The sequence below is a fragment of the Choloepus didactylus genome, chromosome 15 (assembly GCF_015220235.1).
Source record: "Choloepus didactylus isolate mChoDid1 chromosome 15, mChoDid1.pri, whole genome shotgun sequence".
Lineage (NCBI taxonomy): Eukaryota > Metazoa > Chordata > Mammalia > Pilosa > Megalonychidae > Choloepus > Choloepus didactylus.
The window spans coordinates 44,540,332-44,555,542 of NC_051321.1; the positions used below are offsets into that span (position 1 = coordinate 44,540,332).

The following is a 15,211-nucleotide window of genomic DNA, read 5'->3' on the forward strand; positions in this document are numbered from 1 at the left end:
GAGATTGGATCAAATTGAAAAGATCTATTTACCACCTTGACCCACTTATTCTTTTTCATTTAGATGAATCCCCAGTATTTTAGAAAACTATTAGCTCTTCAGGCCTTGATAGCAAAAGGGAAATACAATATTAATTCGATATTCTATATTAATTCAGTAACTAATAAATAATTTCATCTGATTCCAATCTATGTACTGACATTTATTTTTTTAATTGCTTTGAATTTATTTATTTATCTATTTATTTATTTTTTATTAAATTCAGTTTTATTGAAATACATTCCCACACCATACAATCATCCATGGTATACAATCCACTGTCCACAGTATGATCACATAGTTATGCGTTCATCACCACAATCTATCTCTGAACATTTTCCTTACATCAGAAAGAACCAGAACAAGAATAAAAAATAAAAGTGAAAAAAGAACACCCCAATCATCCCCCCATCCCACCCCATTTGTCCTTTAGTTTTTATCCCCATTTTTCTACTCATCCATACACTAGATAAAGGGGGTGTGATCCATAAGGTCTTCACAATCACACTGTCACCCCTTGTAATCTACATTATTATATAATTGTCTTCAGGAGTCCAGACTGCTGGGTTGGAGTTTGGTAGTTTCAGGTATTTACTTCTAGCTATTCCAAGACATTAAAACCTAAGAGGTGTTATCTATATAGTGCATAAGAATGTCCACCAGAGTGACCTCTCGACTCCATTTGAAATCTCTCAGCCACTGAAACTATTTTGTCTCATTTTGCATCCCCCTTTTGGTCAAGAAGATACTCTCAGTCCCATGATGCCGGGTCCACATTCATCCCTGGGAGTCATATTCTACATTGCCAGGGAGATTTACACCCCTGGGAGTCGGGTCCCACGTAGTGGGGAGGGCAGCGAGTTCACCTGTTGAGATGGCTCAGTTAGAGAAAGAGAGGGCCACATCTGAGCAACAAAGAGGTACTCAGGGGGAGACTCTTAGGCACCATTACATGCAAGTTTAGACTCTCCTTTGTGGTAATGAGCTTCATAAGGGCAAGTCCACTGGCTCGAGGGCTCAGCACATCAAACTGCCAGTCCCAATGTTTGTGACAACATCAACACCAGTCCAGGTGAGGATGTCCAACACATCCGCACCTTCCCCCTGATCCTTGGGGCTGGGGAGGGGGAGGCTGTAAATATATTTTTTATTATCTGCCCAAATTACTGTGGGATGTGTCACTATTTCACTCCAGCCTATACTAACCTACCGTATCTCACTTCCTATTCAAAGTTCCATGCAATTGTGGTGTTTGAACAAAATCGACTGTAGAGTTGTACTGTTAGAAAATTTAGATCCTGTACCAATAGATATCTCTTCCCTTGGTCTCATATGGAAGTTGAAGTTTTTAAACACAATCAGTTTCAACCTTTACCCTTTGGCCTGGCTTGCCCTGGTCTTAACCAGACCTGCTCATTCATATCACTAACTGAGTCTGGGCTTCTTTTTCAGCTTTTTTTTTTTTTTTTGACAGTGGCTGTATGCACTAATACTGACATTCAGATCTGCTGAGCTCTAGCTCTGAGTTGCAGGTCTCGACATTTATTTTTAGGAAAGATGTATGTACTCCAGAATTAGTTGAATTGTGCTGAGATATTTCTTTGGTTGGGAGGAATTTGAAGAGCAATTCTAGGACTAAAAGCAGATTTCATTAAAGGCTAAATTGACTCTGTCATTGGTAAAACTGGAGGAATTTTATGGGATCAAGAAATCATATATTCAGGTGGTCCTATACTGTCTTTTTGGTTCCTAGTAAAACAGTCACTTGGTTTCCAGGGTCATATTATTAGTCATAGCCTTTGTATCTGCATGCCAAGAGAGTCACGTTTGTCTTTCTCATAGAATATAGGTGACTCATTTCCCTCACTGTTATCTTTTGGAGAACATTTGTAAGCCCTGAAAGAGGAGTAAATGGCCTTAAGTAGCTGGTATGGTCGCCATGCCCATGTGCCCATGTGAAGCACTGAGCTAAAGTGGGGTCATGACAGAACAGCATATTTAAATTCCATGCAAGCCTTGAGGCGCATTGTACCCATTACCATGTACATGCGTGTTCACCTAGTAACATTAGATGAATTCAGAGTAGAGAAAAGAGGCTGCAGAATCATATCTGGTATACCGTTTGGGAACAATCCCTTTAGGATTGTCCCTACGGTGAACAGAGAAGGAACATTTTTTCATTGAGTTTGGTGTAAATTTTGTCACTTTTTAACAACCAAAGCAGCAGCCTCCTGGAGAATTAGATATATTCAGGAGATTTGCTCACTCCTATTTTCCAGAAGTATATACATAGACCAGCCCACCCATGCACTATTTTAACTAGACAGAAGACATTGGATTGACGTCTGATTCTATCATGTATGTTTGACTCAGGTATCAATTTCAACCTAATCAATACAAAAATTATCATACTCCACAGATGCCAAGAGAATTGGCTCTTCTGATCTTTTTACTAGCATGCATTGTTCCTTAGAGAGAAATTCACGTGCCTTCCCCACTCATCTCCCTTGTTGTCTGTCTGGGAGAACCAAGGAGCCAGAGTACTGGGATGCAATGACCTGCACTCCATGTCAGGTGCCATGAGCTATACTTCTTGGTAGCTTTGGAAATGCCATATTCCCTTGAACTTCAGTTTCTCCTTGGTCTCTCCTAGTTTTAAATAAATCCATATGCCCTGAAGTCAGCATAATTCTGATACATTGGTAAACCACAGGTAGAGTGAGGCCAACCAAAATGCTACAATAGGCATGAAGCATTTTCCTAGATTTTCTGGATATTGATTTCTCTCCCACAGGGGTCCTGAAGCCTGAAAACAGTGTCATACTGTGGAATTTATCTATGATACCCCTCCTTTGCCCTTTCCTGTATAACATTGCTGGTTACACAGTGCTGCCCACTTTCCTTCTCCACCAACTATCACCAATATTGCTAATGGTATATGGTCAATACTGTATGAAACATACAAGGCACATCCCTATACAAGTGATATGTAGTTTAAATAGAGTTGGTCTACTATTTAAAAACACTCAATAGTCCTGGGATTATGACTGGAGTAAATGGAAAAGTTGGAGTGAGACTGGGTTCTTAATTCCAGCTCTGCTATTTACTCTCTGTGTGAACATAAATTTGGCCTCAGTTTCCAAATCTGTAGAATGAGTGGAGTGGGCTCTCAGTGCTCTGCCAATGTAACACCATATCCTTTTCATAGTGCCCTCAAGACCTTTCTGTTTACTTATTGTTTTTGAAGCTCCTCTTGGGAGTGTTGTCAGTAACCATTTATCCTGTCAAGTGGGAATCATGCTGGGTGGCTTGATAGCATCTACTGGTCTCATCCTGGGCTCATTTGCCACCAGTCTGAAGCATCTCTACCTCACTCTGGGAGTTCTCACAGGTAAGGGTACTTTGTATCACTTGTCTCATCTCACCCCAATTCAGAGGTTGCTAAGCCCGTCAACAAGGCAGTAATTCATAAAATATTCATTTTGTCAGATGCATAATTTAGCTGACCTAACTTACGTCTATCTATCTAACAGTTAAACAAAAGAGCTGGAAATGCAATTGATTGCACTACCCTAACGAAAATGCCTCACCACTCTAATTCAGCCACATGACCATCAGCGGGTATGGTCAAGATTCTGTACTCAGAAGAAACAAGAAAGTAGCTAGGGTGACATAAATTTTCAGTAATGGCCATTCTTTCAACATCTTTACCAAGACCTTAAAATAATATCTGCAGTCAATCTGAGTTTCCTCTGCTTCATTGTGAATATTGTTGCACAATATGGGAGTTTCCAATTAAAAAAGAAAGCCCCTTATGAATATTCTTATATTATACATTCTCACTCAATGCTATGGAAAGTATCACTTTAAAGAATCATAAAGAATCCCATGGAAAGAGAAGCAACATATGTGCATTCCATAAATAATACTTAAGATTTCATAGGGTGAAGATGGGGTTGGTTTGTGGGACTGGGGTAGTTTGCCCCTTCAGTCAAGGGGTGCTGAGAGTAGCACTAACTCCTGTCTAGGCACCATGCCATCAGGGAGCATCAATCAGGCCCGTAAAGTATTTAATCTCATAATGAGGCTGTAGATCTAGCTCTGTCAGCTAAATAAGGTATCTGCCCCTAGTAACCCAAAGTGCCCAGATGCTAGGGTGACCGATCATCCCAGTTTGCCTGGGACTGTCCTGGTTTTAGCACTGGAAGCCCCATATCCAGGAAACCCCTCAGTTCAGGCAGATCAGAATGTTTGATCATGCTATGCTGCAGACAGAAACAGGAGCTGAAGGTGGTATTTCCTTTTCATGCCAGTCCCTGGCATTCAAGATGCCATGAAATCCACACCTAGAAGACTTCAGATTTTTTTGACTTAAAAGGGAATAGAACTAAAAATCTTTAAAAGTCTTTTTGGACTGTTAACACTTTTCTGCTGACCTTGGAGGACATTTTCAGGTTGCTATGTTCATGTATGAAATTGTCATGATGTTTCCCAACTATGTGAAATTACTCTGGAGCTTTCATGGAGTCTTGTATGCTATTTCAACCCAAATTCCAGAGTGGTCCAGATGTTAAAGGTTGTGTCTTCACTTGAGGCAATTATCTGGACAATTTAAATTAAAAACAAAAAACAACAACAAAAGGGAAAATAAATAGCTTTAGTCAGAATTATCCAGATTTTCTAGTTAATTCAAATTTAGTTTATATAAGAATTTTTAAGTTCTTCATTTCATTTTAAGAAGTCATATTTTCTTAAGGTTTTTCTTCCTAAGAAGACAACCATATATGCCATGCTTTCCAAATTGTGGATAACTGGTAAAGGGAGACTCATTTTCAGTTTGATGTAAAAACGGCTTTAAAATTGTTTAACGGAAGGTCAGATTCTTTTTAGTTCAAATAATTTTATTCTGAGATATTAGCTTTTGTTAGCCATCCATGGTGTACTAGCTCTCATAGAGTTCTCTTTATTCCCAGGTCTTGGATTTGCACTTTCTTACTCTCCAGCTATTGCCATGGTTGGCAAGTATTTCAGCAGACGGAAAGCCCTTGCTTATGGGATTGCCATGTCGGGAAGTGGCATTGGCACCTTCATCCTGGCCCCTGTGGTTCAGCTCCTTATTGAGCAGTTTTCCTGGCGGGGAGCATTACTCATTCTTGGGGGCTTTGTTTTGAATCTCTGTGTTTGTGGTGCCTTGATGCGGCCGATTACTCTTAAAGAAGACCCTACAAGTCCAGAGCAGCCCCATGTCTGTAGAACTCAAAAACAAGATGTTAAGCAGGCATCTCCTTGTTCATCTTTGACAAAACAGTGGGTGCACACCTGCCTTTGTTGCTCTATGCAGCAGGAATACAGTTTTTTACTGATGCCAGACTTCGTTGTTTTGGCCATCTCTGTTCTGTTCATGGCTTATGGCTGCAGCCCTCTCTTTGTGTACTTGGTGCCTTATGCTTTGAGTGTCGGAGTGAGTCACCAGCAAGCTGCTTTTCTTATGTCCATACTTGGGGTGATTGACATTATTGGCAATATCACCTTTGGATGGCTAACTGACAGAAGGTAAGCTGTGAAATCACAACCGCTTCCCACCAGTGGCTTTAAGCCTTGAGTTTCCCTTCATCCCTTACTTTGTAGAATACAGAGGTCTGAATAAGTTAATTAATAAGCTTTCAGTACCTGAAGGCAACTCCTCTGTTGGTTCTTCTAGATCAGCAGTTGGCAAACTTTATTTGTTATGGGACAGGTAGTAAATATTTTCAACTTTGTGGGCCATATGATCTTCGGTGCAACTACCCAGCTCTGTTGTAGCACAAAAGCAACCATAGACAACATGTAAAGAAATGAGGGTGACTATGTTATTGTAAGAATTAAGGGCACTGAAATTGGATATTCATATAATTTTCATATAATTTTCATGTGTCACAAAATATTCTTTAAAAAAGTTCTTTCAATCATTAAAAAATATTAAAACCACTCTTATCTCATAGATTTTGCAAAAAATGGTGGAACATAGTTTGCTGATCCCTGTTCTAGATGGCTTAAATGGGAGAGCCTAAAGTAATTACAGGTGACAGATTTAATTCCATTCCAAGTCAGATCAGTCCTCAGGCAAAACAACCTCTGGCTGAGTGTTGTGATTTTCGATTCTTATGAACTATTCTAGAGAATGGCTGGTGATAAGAGAGGAGTAGAAACCAGTCGAGGCAGGAAGATTGGGTGCAATAATCACACATTATCTGTAGCTCAGTATTTATATTTGGCAGTGCAAATAGCAAATGTTTTCATTACAATTGTAGACTTAGAAGCCACAGTTATAGGAAGTTTACTGAGTAGATTCTTCAGCAAATGCCCAATCCAAATGCAGCTATTTGGATGGAAGAGAGCAAGCTATTCATATTCTCCTAATTGATGAGCTCCTCAATCTTGACCTTGGAATGCTTTTCTCATTGTGGCTTCTCACACTTAACGTCTTCAGTAATCAGGATCCAACTGTCATTGGATTAATTTCACATTTTTAATATATAAGGAAGAAAAGAAAGTGCAAGGGAGTGCTTTTTACTGAGTTATTACAATTAAATAGTATAGGTGTGATGAAGGGATCTATAGTCTGAGACTTTCAAGACCCAAATTCTAGTGCTGGCTCTGCTCCTAATTAGCCTTGTGGCTAGGGAAATTTACCTAACCCTTTAGATCCTCAAGACTCTTCATTTGTAAAATGGGCCAATGCAATATTTTCCCATTAACCTCATAGCATTTTGTGAGGCTCAAATGAGGCCATGTGTGGAAAAATGTTTGTAAAGCAGAAACTGCTCTCCAAAGATAAACTGCTGGTGGTGACATAGTACAGTTCTCTGAAATAATTGGTTGCATAGATGAGTTTGGAGCTACTGAAAGTAATGGAAGTACCACTGGGGAGATCTTGAAATAAGACTTAGTTCTGGTAAAAGACCTTCACCATCCTGGGAAATTACTTTAAGTCTTCATATTCCGGTTTCCCCTTTGTAAAACCACTTGGTTTATTGAGCATCTGTGATATGCGAGACACCAGTGGATCACATATCTGAAAGCACATATTACGGTACACTGCTAGAAAATACTAGTCTCTTGATACACTATATTATTTTACAGCTATCCTTAGAAAAACCCTATGAGACAGGTTATCTTTCCATTTTACACCTAAGAAATTGAGGTTACAGTTAGGCAGTTAGTAGATGATAGAACTGGATTCAAACTTCTACCTTTCTAATTCTAGAGCTTATATTCTTTCTACTACACTGTGCTTCCTAGGGAGGAAAATTCTTGCATTTGCACATACCAAAAGAGAGAAAGACAACTTAGATTATATACAATGTGGAGCCATCTCTAGAAATAAACTGCAGTGCTTAATTGTTGCACGGCCATGGTTCTAAAACTCTTTGTTAGAAGCTGTGCATGCCACACTCATTCTTGTTCTTCATGTCCACAGGTGTCTGAAGAATTACCAGTATGTTTGCTACCTTGTTGCCGTGGGACTAGATGGGCTCTGCTATCTCTGCCTCCCAATGCTTCAAAGTCTCCCCCTGCTCGTGCCTTTCTCTTGTACCTTTGGCTACTTTGATGGTGCATATGTGACCTTGATCCCAGTGGTGACTGCAGAAATAGTGGGGACCACTTCTTTATCATCAGCACTTGGTGTGGTGTACTTCCTTCATGCAGTGCCATACTTGGTGAGCCCACCCATTGCAGGTCAGTTTCCAGAGAGAACCCCAACCCTCTCTTCTGTTTGTTGTATTGATGTGAGAACAGCAAACCCACACACAGACAATAAGAATAATGTGAGGGAAGAATGAAAAAGAAAAAAGAGAAAATGAATGCAAAAGCCTCCAGAAACATTATGGTCTTGCTCACATCCTTGATTTTTAATCTTCTTCCAACGAAGTGGGAACCTTAGCCTACCTGGAAGGAGAAAGTTCCAAATTAGGTTCTTGATTTCATTACACACTAATGATGGGAGAATGGAATGGAACAGCTCTTCAGGCTTATAAATAAGTAACACATACTCAAGAGTGAAGTCTAGCAGGAGTACAGGTCTCCAATAGGGGATGGTGGGAGATGAGGCTGAAATAAGTGCGGGTGTCATAGTAGAGTGGTTTGAATACCAGGCAAGGTTCTGGGGCTCTATATTCTTCAGAATCTATAGGTAGTATTAAAGTTTATGTGCAAAGGGGTAATATGGTGAAGAGCATGTTTTAGAAAATATGCTCTAGCATTTGATTAGTAATTTAGGGGAGAGATTTAGGATTCCATTGAGTAGTTCAGGAGTGAACTGATACAGGTCTGAACTCGGGCTGCGGCAGCAGAGATGGAAAAAACCTCTGGGGCAAGGAGGAGGTTGTGAGAAAAAAACATCAACTGAATATAACATTTGGGAGTGAAGGAGAGAAAGGATTCAAAGATAACTTAGAGAAAAAATAGCACAGTTGAAAGGAATAGGAAGGCGGAGGAAACGGCTTTGCCAGAAAAAGAATGAAGTTAATGTTTTAGACGTAGTGAGATATCTAAGATACACAGGTGAAAGTGAGATAACTAAGATACACAGGTTGAAATGCCCAATAGGGCTTATCATAAATCTAAGCTTAAGAGGGAGCCAGATTTGGATATACAGATTTGGGAATTATTTGATAAAGAATCTACAATGTTTTATAAACTGTAAAATGCTATAGAAATTTAAGCACCACTAAATAAGTAATTCAACAAATCTTTATTGCTTGTTATAGTCAGCATTGGTTTGGCACTGGGGTATAGCAGCAAACAGGCCAGAACCTGTTCCTCCCTTCCTGGAGCGTGGGATCTAGACTGGTGTGTCTCAGAGGGGGGTTCTAGGACCACCTACATCAGAATCCCCTGGGGCCCTTGTTAAAATGCAGATTCCTTGACCCTCCCACTTATGACCTGAATCTTTGGGGTTGAGTTCCAGGAATCTGCATTCTTGACAGGCTTTCTTGTGAGGCCCATGCACACTAAAGATTGAAGAATAACTGGTTCAGATTATTAGCCCAAACTGAAACCGAGAGAATGAACACGGTCTCTGAAAATAATGAGCCAAACATTTACATAGAAGGAAGAAAGGGGTTTTTTTGAAAGGAGGTAGGATTTCTTTACTGCTGTTGTGAATAGATATTTTGGGGTTATTTCCAAACCCCAGCAATTGCTAAAGCAGCAAACTAGGGGAAATTGTTGCTGCTTTACTGCTGAAATGAAAATACCTGGTCAGTTTAAATTCCACGATAAAAGACTATATATTTAGTGCTTTATATTTGAAAACTGACCCCCAAATGCTCCCATATTCTCCCTTCATATCCAATTTTAGTGTTCACCAACCTTAGGAGCAAGGACTGCTGAAAGGACCCCTGAAAGCCTGTTAAAAGTTACAGAATATAAAAAAATTGACATTCCTGGATTCTCCTTCCAGTTCATGGCCTCCATTTTGGCAAATCAGACATTATATTCACTATTAAGAATTAGGGTGTGAATTCTAATTATAATACTTCTCTTATTTAATTACCTTTAAAATGGCAACTCTCTACTCAGTCTGTTCTGTTTGGTGCTATAGAAATGTGCAAGTAAAAAGTCACATGGTAACTAAAATATTTGAGAGTAGGTTGAATTGCAGGAAATTTTAACAATTTCTATATACCATTTTTTACTCATTGTTCCTCAAAATTTAGAGCTGGAATAGGTGTTGAGATTAATTTGTTGCAACAAGAGATAAAGAAAAAAAATCAGTGGTTACAGAATTATGCCTTCTGAAGTTTGCATTTGTGACTTCTAAGAAGGCCTTAAGTTCTGATTTTCCATCTGGAAGGGGTGTGATGGCTGGATTCATTTGTAAATTTGGATTCTTTTGAAGCCTGTTATGTTACTCCAGTAGACATGTATGGATGCTGGGAATACTACTAGGATTTTTCACAATTTTCTTGTCTTAACATCCTATATAAATTATCCTGGGTTCAATAATTTGAATTATGCTAATTTCATCTTTTCTACTAGATTTCATGTGATTAATAACTAATATTTATTACATGATCATTAAGTACATGACATTCTTCCAAACACTACATATTAACCACAATCGATTCATTTTAGAAGGTTTAGAATAGAATGTACTTTTCAGGTGCTACACATTATTTTTAAGTGATCTTCCTTTTGTGTCAGAATTTAAATGGTGGTGTTAGTAGTCCATTGTTATCGTCACAAAAATTATTAGATTTGGGAATGAGTAAATAATTGAATTTTCAACTCAACAATATAATTTTGCTGTTGTTTATTAACAGGTTGGCTGGTGGATATGACTGGCAGCTATACTGCAGCATTTCTTCTCTGTGGATTTTCAATGATATTTAGTTCTGTGTTGCTTGGCTTAGCTAGACTTGTAAAGAAGATGAAAAAAAACAAGCTGCGGTTCCTTATCAAAGAATCTGATCCCAAGCTGCAGATATTGACCAATGGATTGATGGCTTATTCTGTAGCAAGAGAATTAGATCAGAAGGATGGAGAATCTGTGGCCACAACAGTGACTGGTTATAACCTCACATGACCAGTGGCCATGAGCCTGGGAATCTTCAGGGCTGAGAGAGATGGGGCTGTTGGATTGCATTGTACATGATTCTGACACATTTTATTTTGGCAGAAGCATTGTCATTCAAGAAAATTATTTTCTTTGTTAACATGTTTATAAGGGAAAATAGCAAATAACAAAGAATGCTGATCTGGCCTAGAGTGTCCTTGTTTGGGGATATGTACTCACACTTGAACTTACTGCATCTGTTGGGCAATGAGCATTGCTCTATGGAGAATATAAGGGCATAGCTGATGTAATTGGCTGGAATTAGGGATGATTTCAAGTCATGACCAAAGTAGATGCCACTGGGCAGCCAAAGTCTTGGGTCCTCCCTCTTCTCTCCTCAGTTGGAAGGTAAAGGGAAGCATTTACGTGTAAGTTTGCCTACCTTATGCTCTTTGGAGGAGAGGAGTCAGCTTGGTATGGTGGTGGAGGGTGAAGATGCCAAACTTTTTTCATGGTGGAGTTTCTCATTAGGATCTTCAACAGGATTGTTGAGGAATACTTTAGATTCCTTGAGGTGATGATTAACACAGAATGAAAATGACTGTCTTTTTTTCTCTTACTGTTCCAGCTGGCCCTTGCCTCTGCCAATGGGTAGATGCTACTTTGAGACTCCAAAGAATCAAGAAATGTGTGGTTGGAATGGACCTTAAAGGGTGTCTAGTAAGATCTTCTATTTACAATTCTCCACTGGAAACTGAAAGCTCTTTTCCTAAGACGGTGTCGCAGGCCTCATCCCTATTACTATCACATGCAACACTTACTATAAATTTGGTAGAACACATATTAGAGGGGCAAGAGCGACTTCTCAATCTTACCTGAAATGTTAACACCACCTCAACTTCTCCCTCTTTTTTTTCTTCAGGGAAAATCTCCTATTGGAACTGTAGACACATTCCTGTTAGGAAGAGAAAGGTATTGGCAGCATTCCAACTGGGCAGGACTTGAATTCTTGAATCTGCAGGTCTCTGGTGAGCTTTTGTTTTTCAGATCAGACTCTTTGTTTCATCATTATTCAAAACAGTCCTTTGTGGTTTTATCTGAAAAATAAAACCTAAAGGTGAGATTCCTTTCTCCCTGTGTTAATTCTTGTTCTGATGTCCACTGCTGCTCATCTCTCTGTAATTATTAAAAACTTGGTGGACCTTTTCAGCTGAATGAGAAGCCGTCAAGGATTAACCTCAGCATTGTAGCACTCTCATTCATTACAACTTTGGCCAGGGGGAAGGGAGAGGGAGGAGAAGGTTAAGAAGCTTAGTGGTTTACAGAATTCTTTCACAAACCTTAACTCATTGAATTAGAATGGTTTACTTGTCCCCAAATACTTCACTCTCCTCTGGTTTGGGATCATTTTTTGAACCTTCAGATTAAAGTGGGGAGGGCATGGAAGAGCAGGTTCAGATTCCCCAGCCTGTCTCTAACCATTTTATTTTTTATTTTTTTATTTTTTTTTAAAGCCAGTCAAATTCAGCAGTGGGGGGTTGTATACCAACTCTAACCATTTTAAATCTACAGTATTGTAATCCTGAATCCCAAATCATGTTTCACGTCTGCAGCAGGGCAAGTTATGCACTTGAAAGGAGATTTTAATTATTCAAAAATTGAAAATATGAATCATAAGGAAATATTTTGACCTCGAAGGACATTTAATCCCACTGTCCCCCAAGAGGCTCACAAGGGCCCTGTCAGGGATAATGGGAGAGAAATAATAGCAATGAGGGAGACCTGGGTGGACTGAGCATGCTCAGCAAGAGTCATGGCCCGTAGCTGGATTATTTCATTAAATTACACGTCAATATATTACTTTAGAATGAAATAATGACTTGATTTAATGGGAAGAGAACTATAATATTTCATAGTTGTTTTCCAAAGAGAAATTTGAATGTTATCTATTATCTCTCTCCTAAGTTTGAGAATTTAGTTTTGAACCCATTTACTTTCTCATTTGCAATTTTAAAAATATTTTGAAAATAGCTGTAAAAAGAGTTAAAATCAAATTATATATGTTTGGAATAGCACTTTATACTAAATGCTGTCATTTTTTGAATCTTCAAGCTAAAGATTTTTTGAAATATAAAATTGCTATAAATATTCTTATACGTATTTTTTTCATAGTGATCTCAGAAAAATGTTTTTGTGGTTCTGCAACAGAATTTGTCTAAAGTATTAAGTATTCATGAAAATCAGCATGGAGATCAGAGCTTTTAAAGATATGTGTAAAAACATTTGGAATATTTTGATTTTATACATGTGAAATAATTTACATTTTACTTTCCCTTTTGGAATATTTTATGAAAACCATAAGAAAAATGTATTTTAGAGCCTACCATTTATTTTGTCATCTATACCAAATTTTACTGTTAAGTTTTCATGCACTTACACTGTTGATTTTTAAAATCAAGGGATTCATGGGATTGATGTATTTTGTAGAATCAAGGATAAAACTGTAGTGGGACATTCTACATCTCAAATATTTATTTATTCTACAAGCTCCACTTTGGAATTGATGAGTAGAAAAGCAGAATTTTAATAAATACACTATACCATTGAGCCTTTTGTTCAGATTGTAATTTCACTTATAGATTGAATATTTATGCTGATATTTTCTTATTTCAAAAGCATAATAAAAAGAGTTTATAGTCATGTGTTTGGAAGTCATCTTCCCCTGTGGTCTATATGCTATGGGCAAGGGGCTTGAACTGGATGGTGAGTGGGCCTGTCTGGATCATGCTAAGATATATAGTTGTTATATACAAATGTGGTAAGCAACCAAATAATTTACAGAAAACAAAACCTATTAATGAGTACTTCCAATGTGCTAGCTACTGTGCTAAGTACTTTATAGGCAGTGTCTCATTTAATCCTCATAATAACATGTATTGTCACCCTTTTGTAGATGTGAAAACTGAGGCATCAGGTAACCACTGCGCTCCAGTACATGTGTAAAACAAGGATGCCGTATGATGCTGGAGCCTGTGCCATTCCCTTTGTGTGTCTACTAGGATCATCTTATTGGGTTCAAGAAACTATTTGGAAACAGGCCCTTCTTTGGACAGATAAAATCCTTTGGATCATGATTCAATCATCCAATTAGTATAGAAGGGAAGATGCTAGATTGGAATTCCCAAGAGTTTTTCTAAGAAAACTGGTTTGAGCAAGACCCTCTACTCCCAGGCTAAGCGGTTTCATTTGCTGTTGATTGGTGCAGGCTTCTCTTTGGAAGCATTTAGCTTTTTGGTCAGAGAGCACACTGTTCCAAAAGTGCATTCTGCCTTCCACATTACCAAAGTCATACTTTCTCAGTCAGGAGTTCTTTCTGAAGTGCCTGCACTAATGCCAGTAAGGATGAAAATGGTAGTGCCTATTTGGCACTCATCTGCGTCAGTCGCAATAGGTCTAAATCCGACATTTCCTACTGAAGTGAAATAGTGTGGATTCAAGGTAGATTCTGAGTTACTTTTCTCCCGCTTCAAAGTTTAAATCATTTCTTTTTTCTTTCTTTTTAATTCATCCAACGATAGATTTTTATACTCATTGCCAGTGCATCTATCGGCGAGAGATGACCGGGACTTTTTCTATGGCACTGAGAAGTACTTAGTGGGTGGAGTAGAAAAATATCAAATAATGATAAAACATTGTCATTTAAAACAAGACATTTTATCCTGGATTTTTTTCTAACATATACAAGCATAGCAAAATGGTACAATGAACTTGATGTACCCATCCCCCAGCATCAACAATTATCTATCCATTACCCCTACTGATGGAGGAATTTGAAATACATTAACATGTTGAGATCAAATGTCTTCCTTCAGGAGTAACAGTACTTGGCAAGAATAAATGCATGCTAGCAGAGGGTCTGTGGGTGGTTAGTGCCCCCTATCAGTGAGCCACATCATTACTTACAGTGCTTTTTGGGACCTCTTTCTAGTGGTGTCCAAATGCAGGTTAAAGCTCAGCATTATCTCCCCCCATTCTCCATGAGGATCTATCTACCTGAAACCTAGGGCAGTGTCAAAATAAGTGAAAAGTGCTTTAGAATTCTGGATGAGAATGATAACTATTATTCTTAATAGTGTTTAAGAGTCAGAGGCCTCTTCGAGGGTCTGAGATCTAGGAGTGGTCAAAAATTAAACAAAAAGCACCCATTTTTTTGAGGCATTAATGTGTGGTCCACTTAAGATTTGAATTGATATTTAAAAGCATCAAAATTAGTATTTAAATGCAGTCCTTCCTGTAAAATTGTTTCTTTTGTGATGGCAAGTTAGGTCTTTTCTTGCTGACAGGTGTAAGACAGGAAGGGTTAGAGATCCCCAACTCTAGGAAAGGTGAAGACCTACTCTCTTCAGAAGACCTAAGCTCTCCGGAGACCTTGTTTTTGTTACTGGGGCTGGAGCAGAGTCTGGGTGTGGGTCAGGGTAGGGAGTGGGGGAAAGGGGAGAAAGGGAGAGGGGCAGCCACTTTGTCTGGCTACCTGGGGCTCCAGCAGACACTTAAGGCCATGTCTTTGGAATCGGAGTCTGCAAACTTGCCATTACCTGCCCAAGCAGAGGTGGAAGAATTCGGACAGCTACT

The 15,211-nt window shown here is 38.8% G+C and overlaps 1 protein-coding gene across 4 annotated transcripts in view; it reads left to right on the plus strand.

Moving 5' to 3' along the window:
- Positions 1–13,181, plus strand: part of SLC16A12 (solute carrier family 16 member 12) — an 84,135-nt gene extending 70,954 nt beyond the window's left edge. For 2 of the 4 annotated variants that reach the window (XM_037805093.1, XM_037805094.1), the window contains 4 exons: positions 3,287–3,430; positions 5,013–5,592; positions 7,499–7,758; positions 10,347–13,181. In XM_037805093.1, coding sequence (XP_037661021.1) covers positions 3,287–3,430; positions 5,013–5,592; positions 7,499–7,758; positions 10,347–10,609 — 1,247 coding nt within the window. In that variant the 3' untranslated portion in view covers positions 10,610–13,181. The remainder of the gene's footprint in view (positions 1–3,286; positions 3,431–5,012; positions 5,593–7,498; positions 7,759–10,346) is intronic. The other 2 variants (XR_005212006.1, XM_037805095.1) reach the window with 2 other exon arrangements.
- Positions 13,182–15,211: the final 2,030 nt, after the last annotated feature.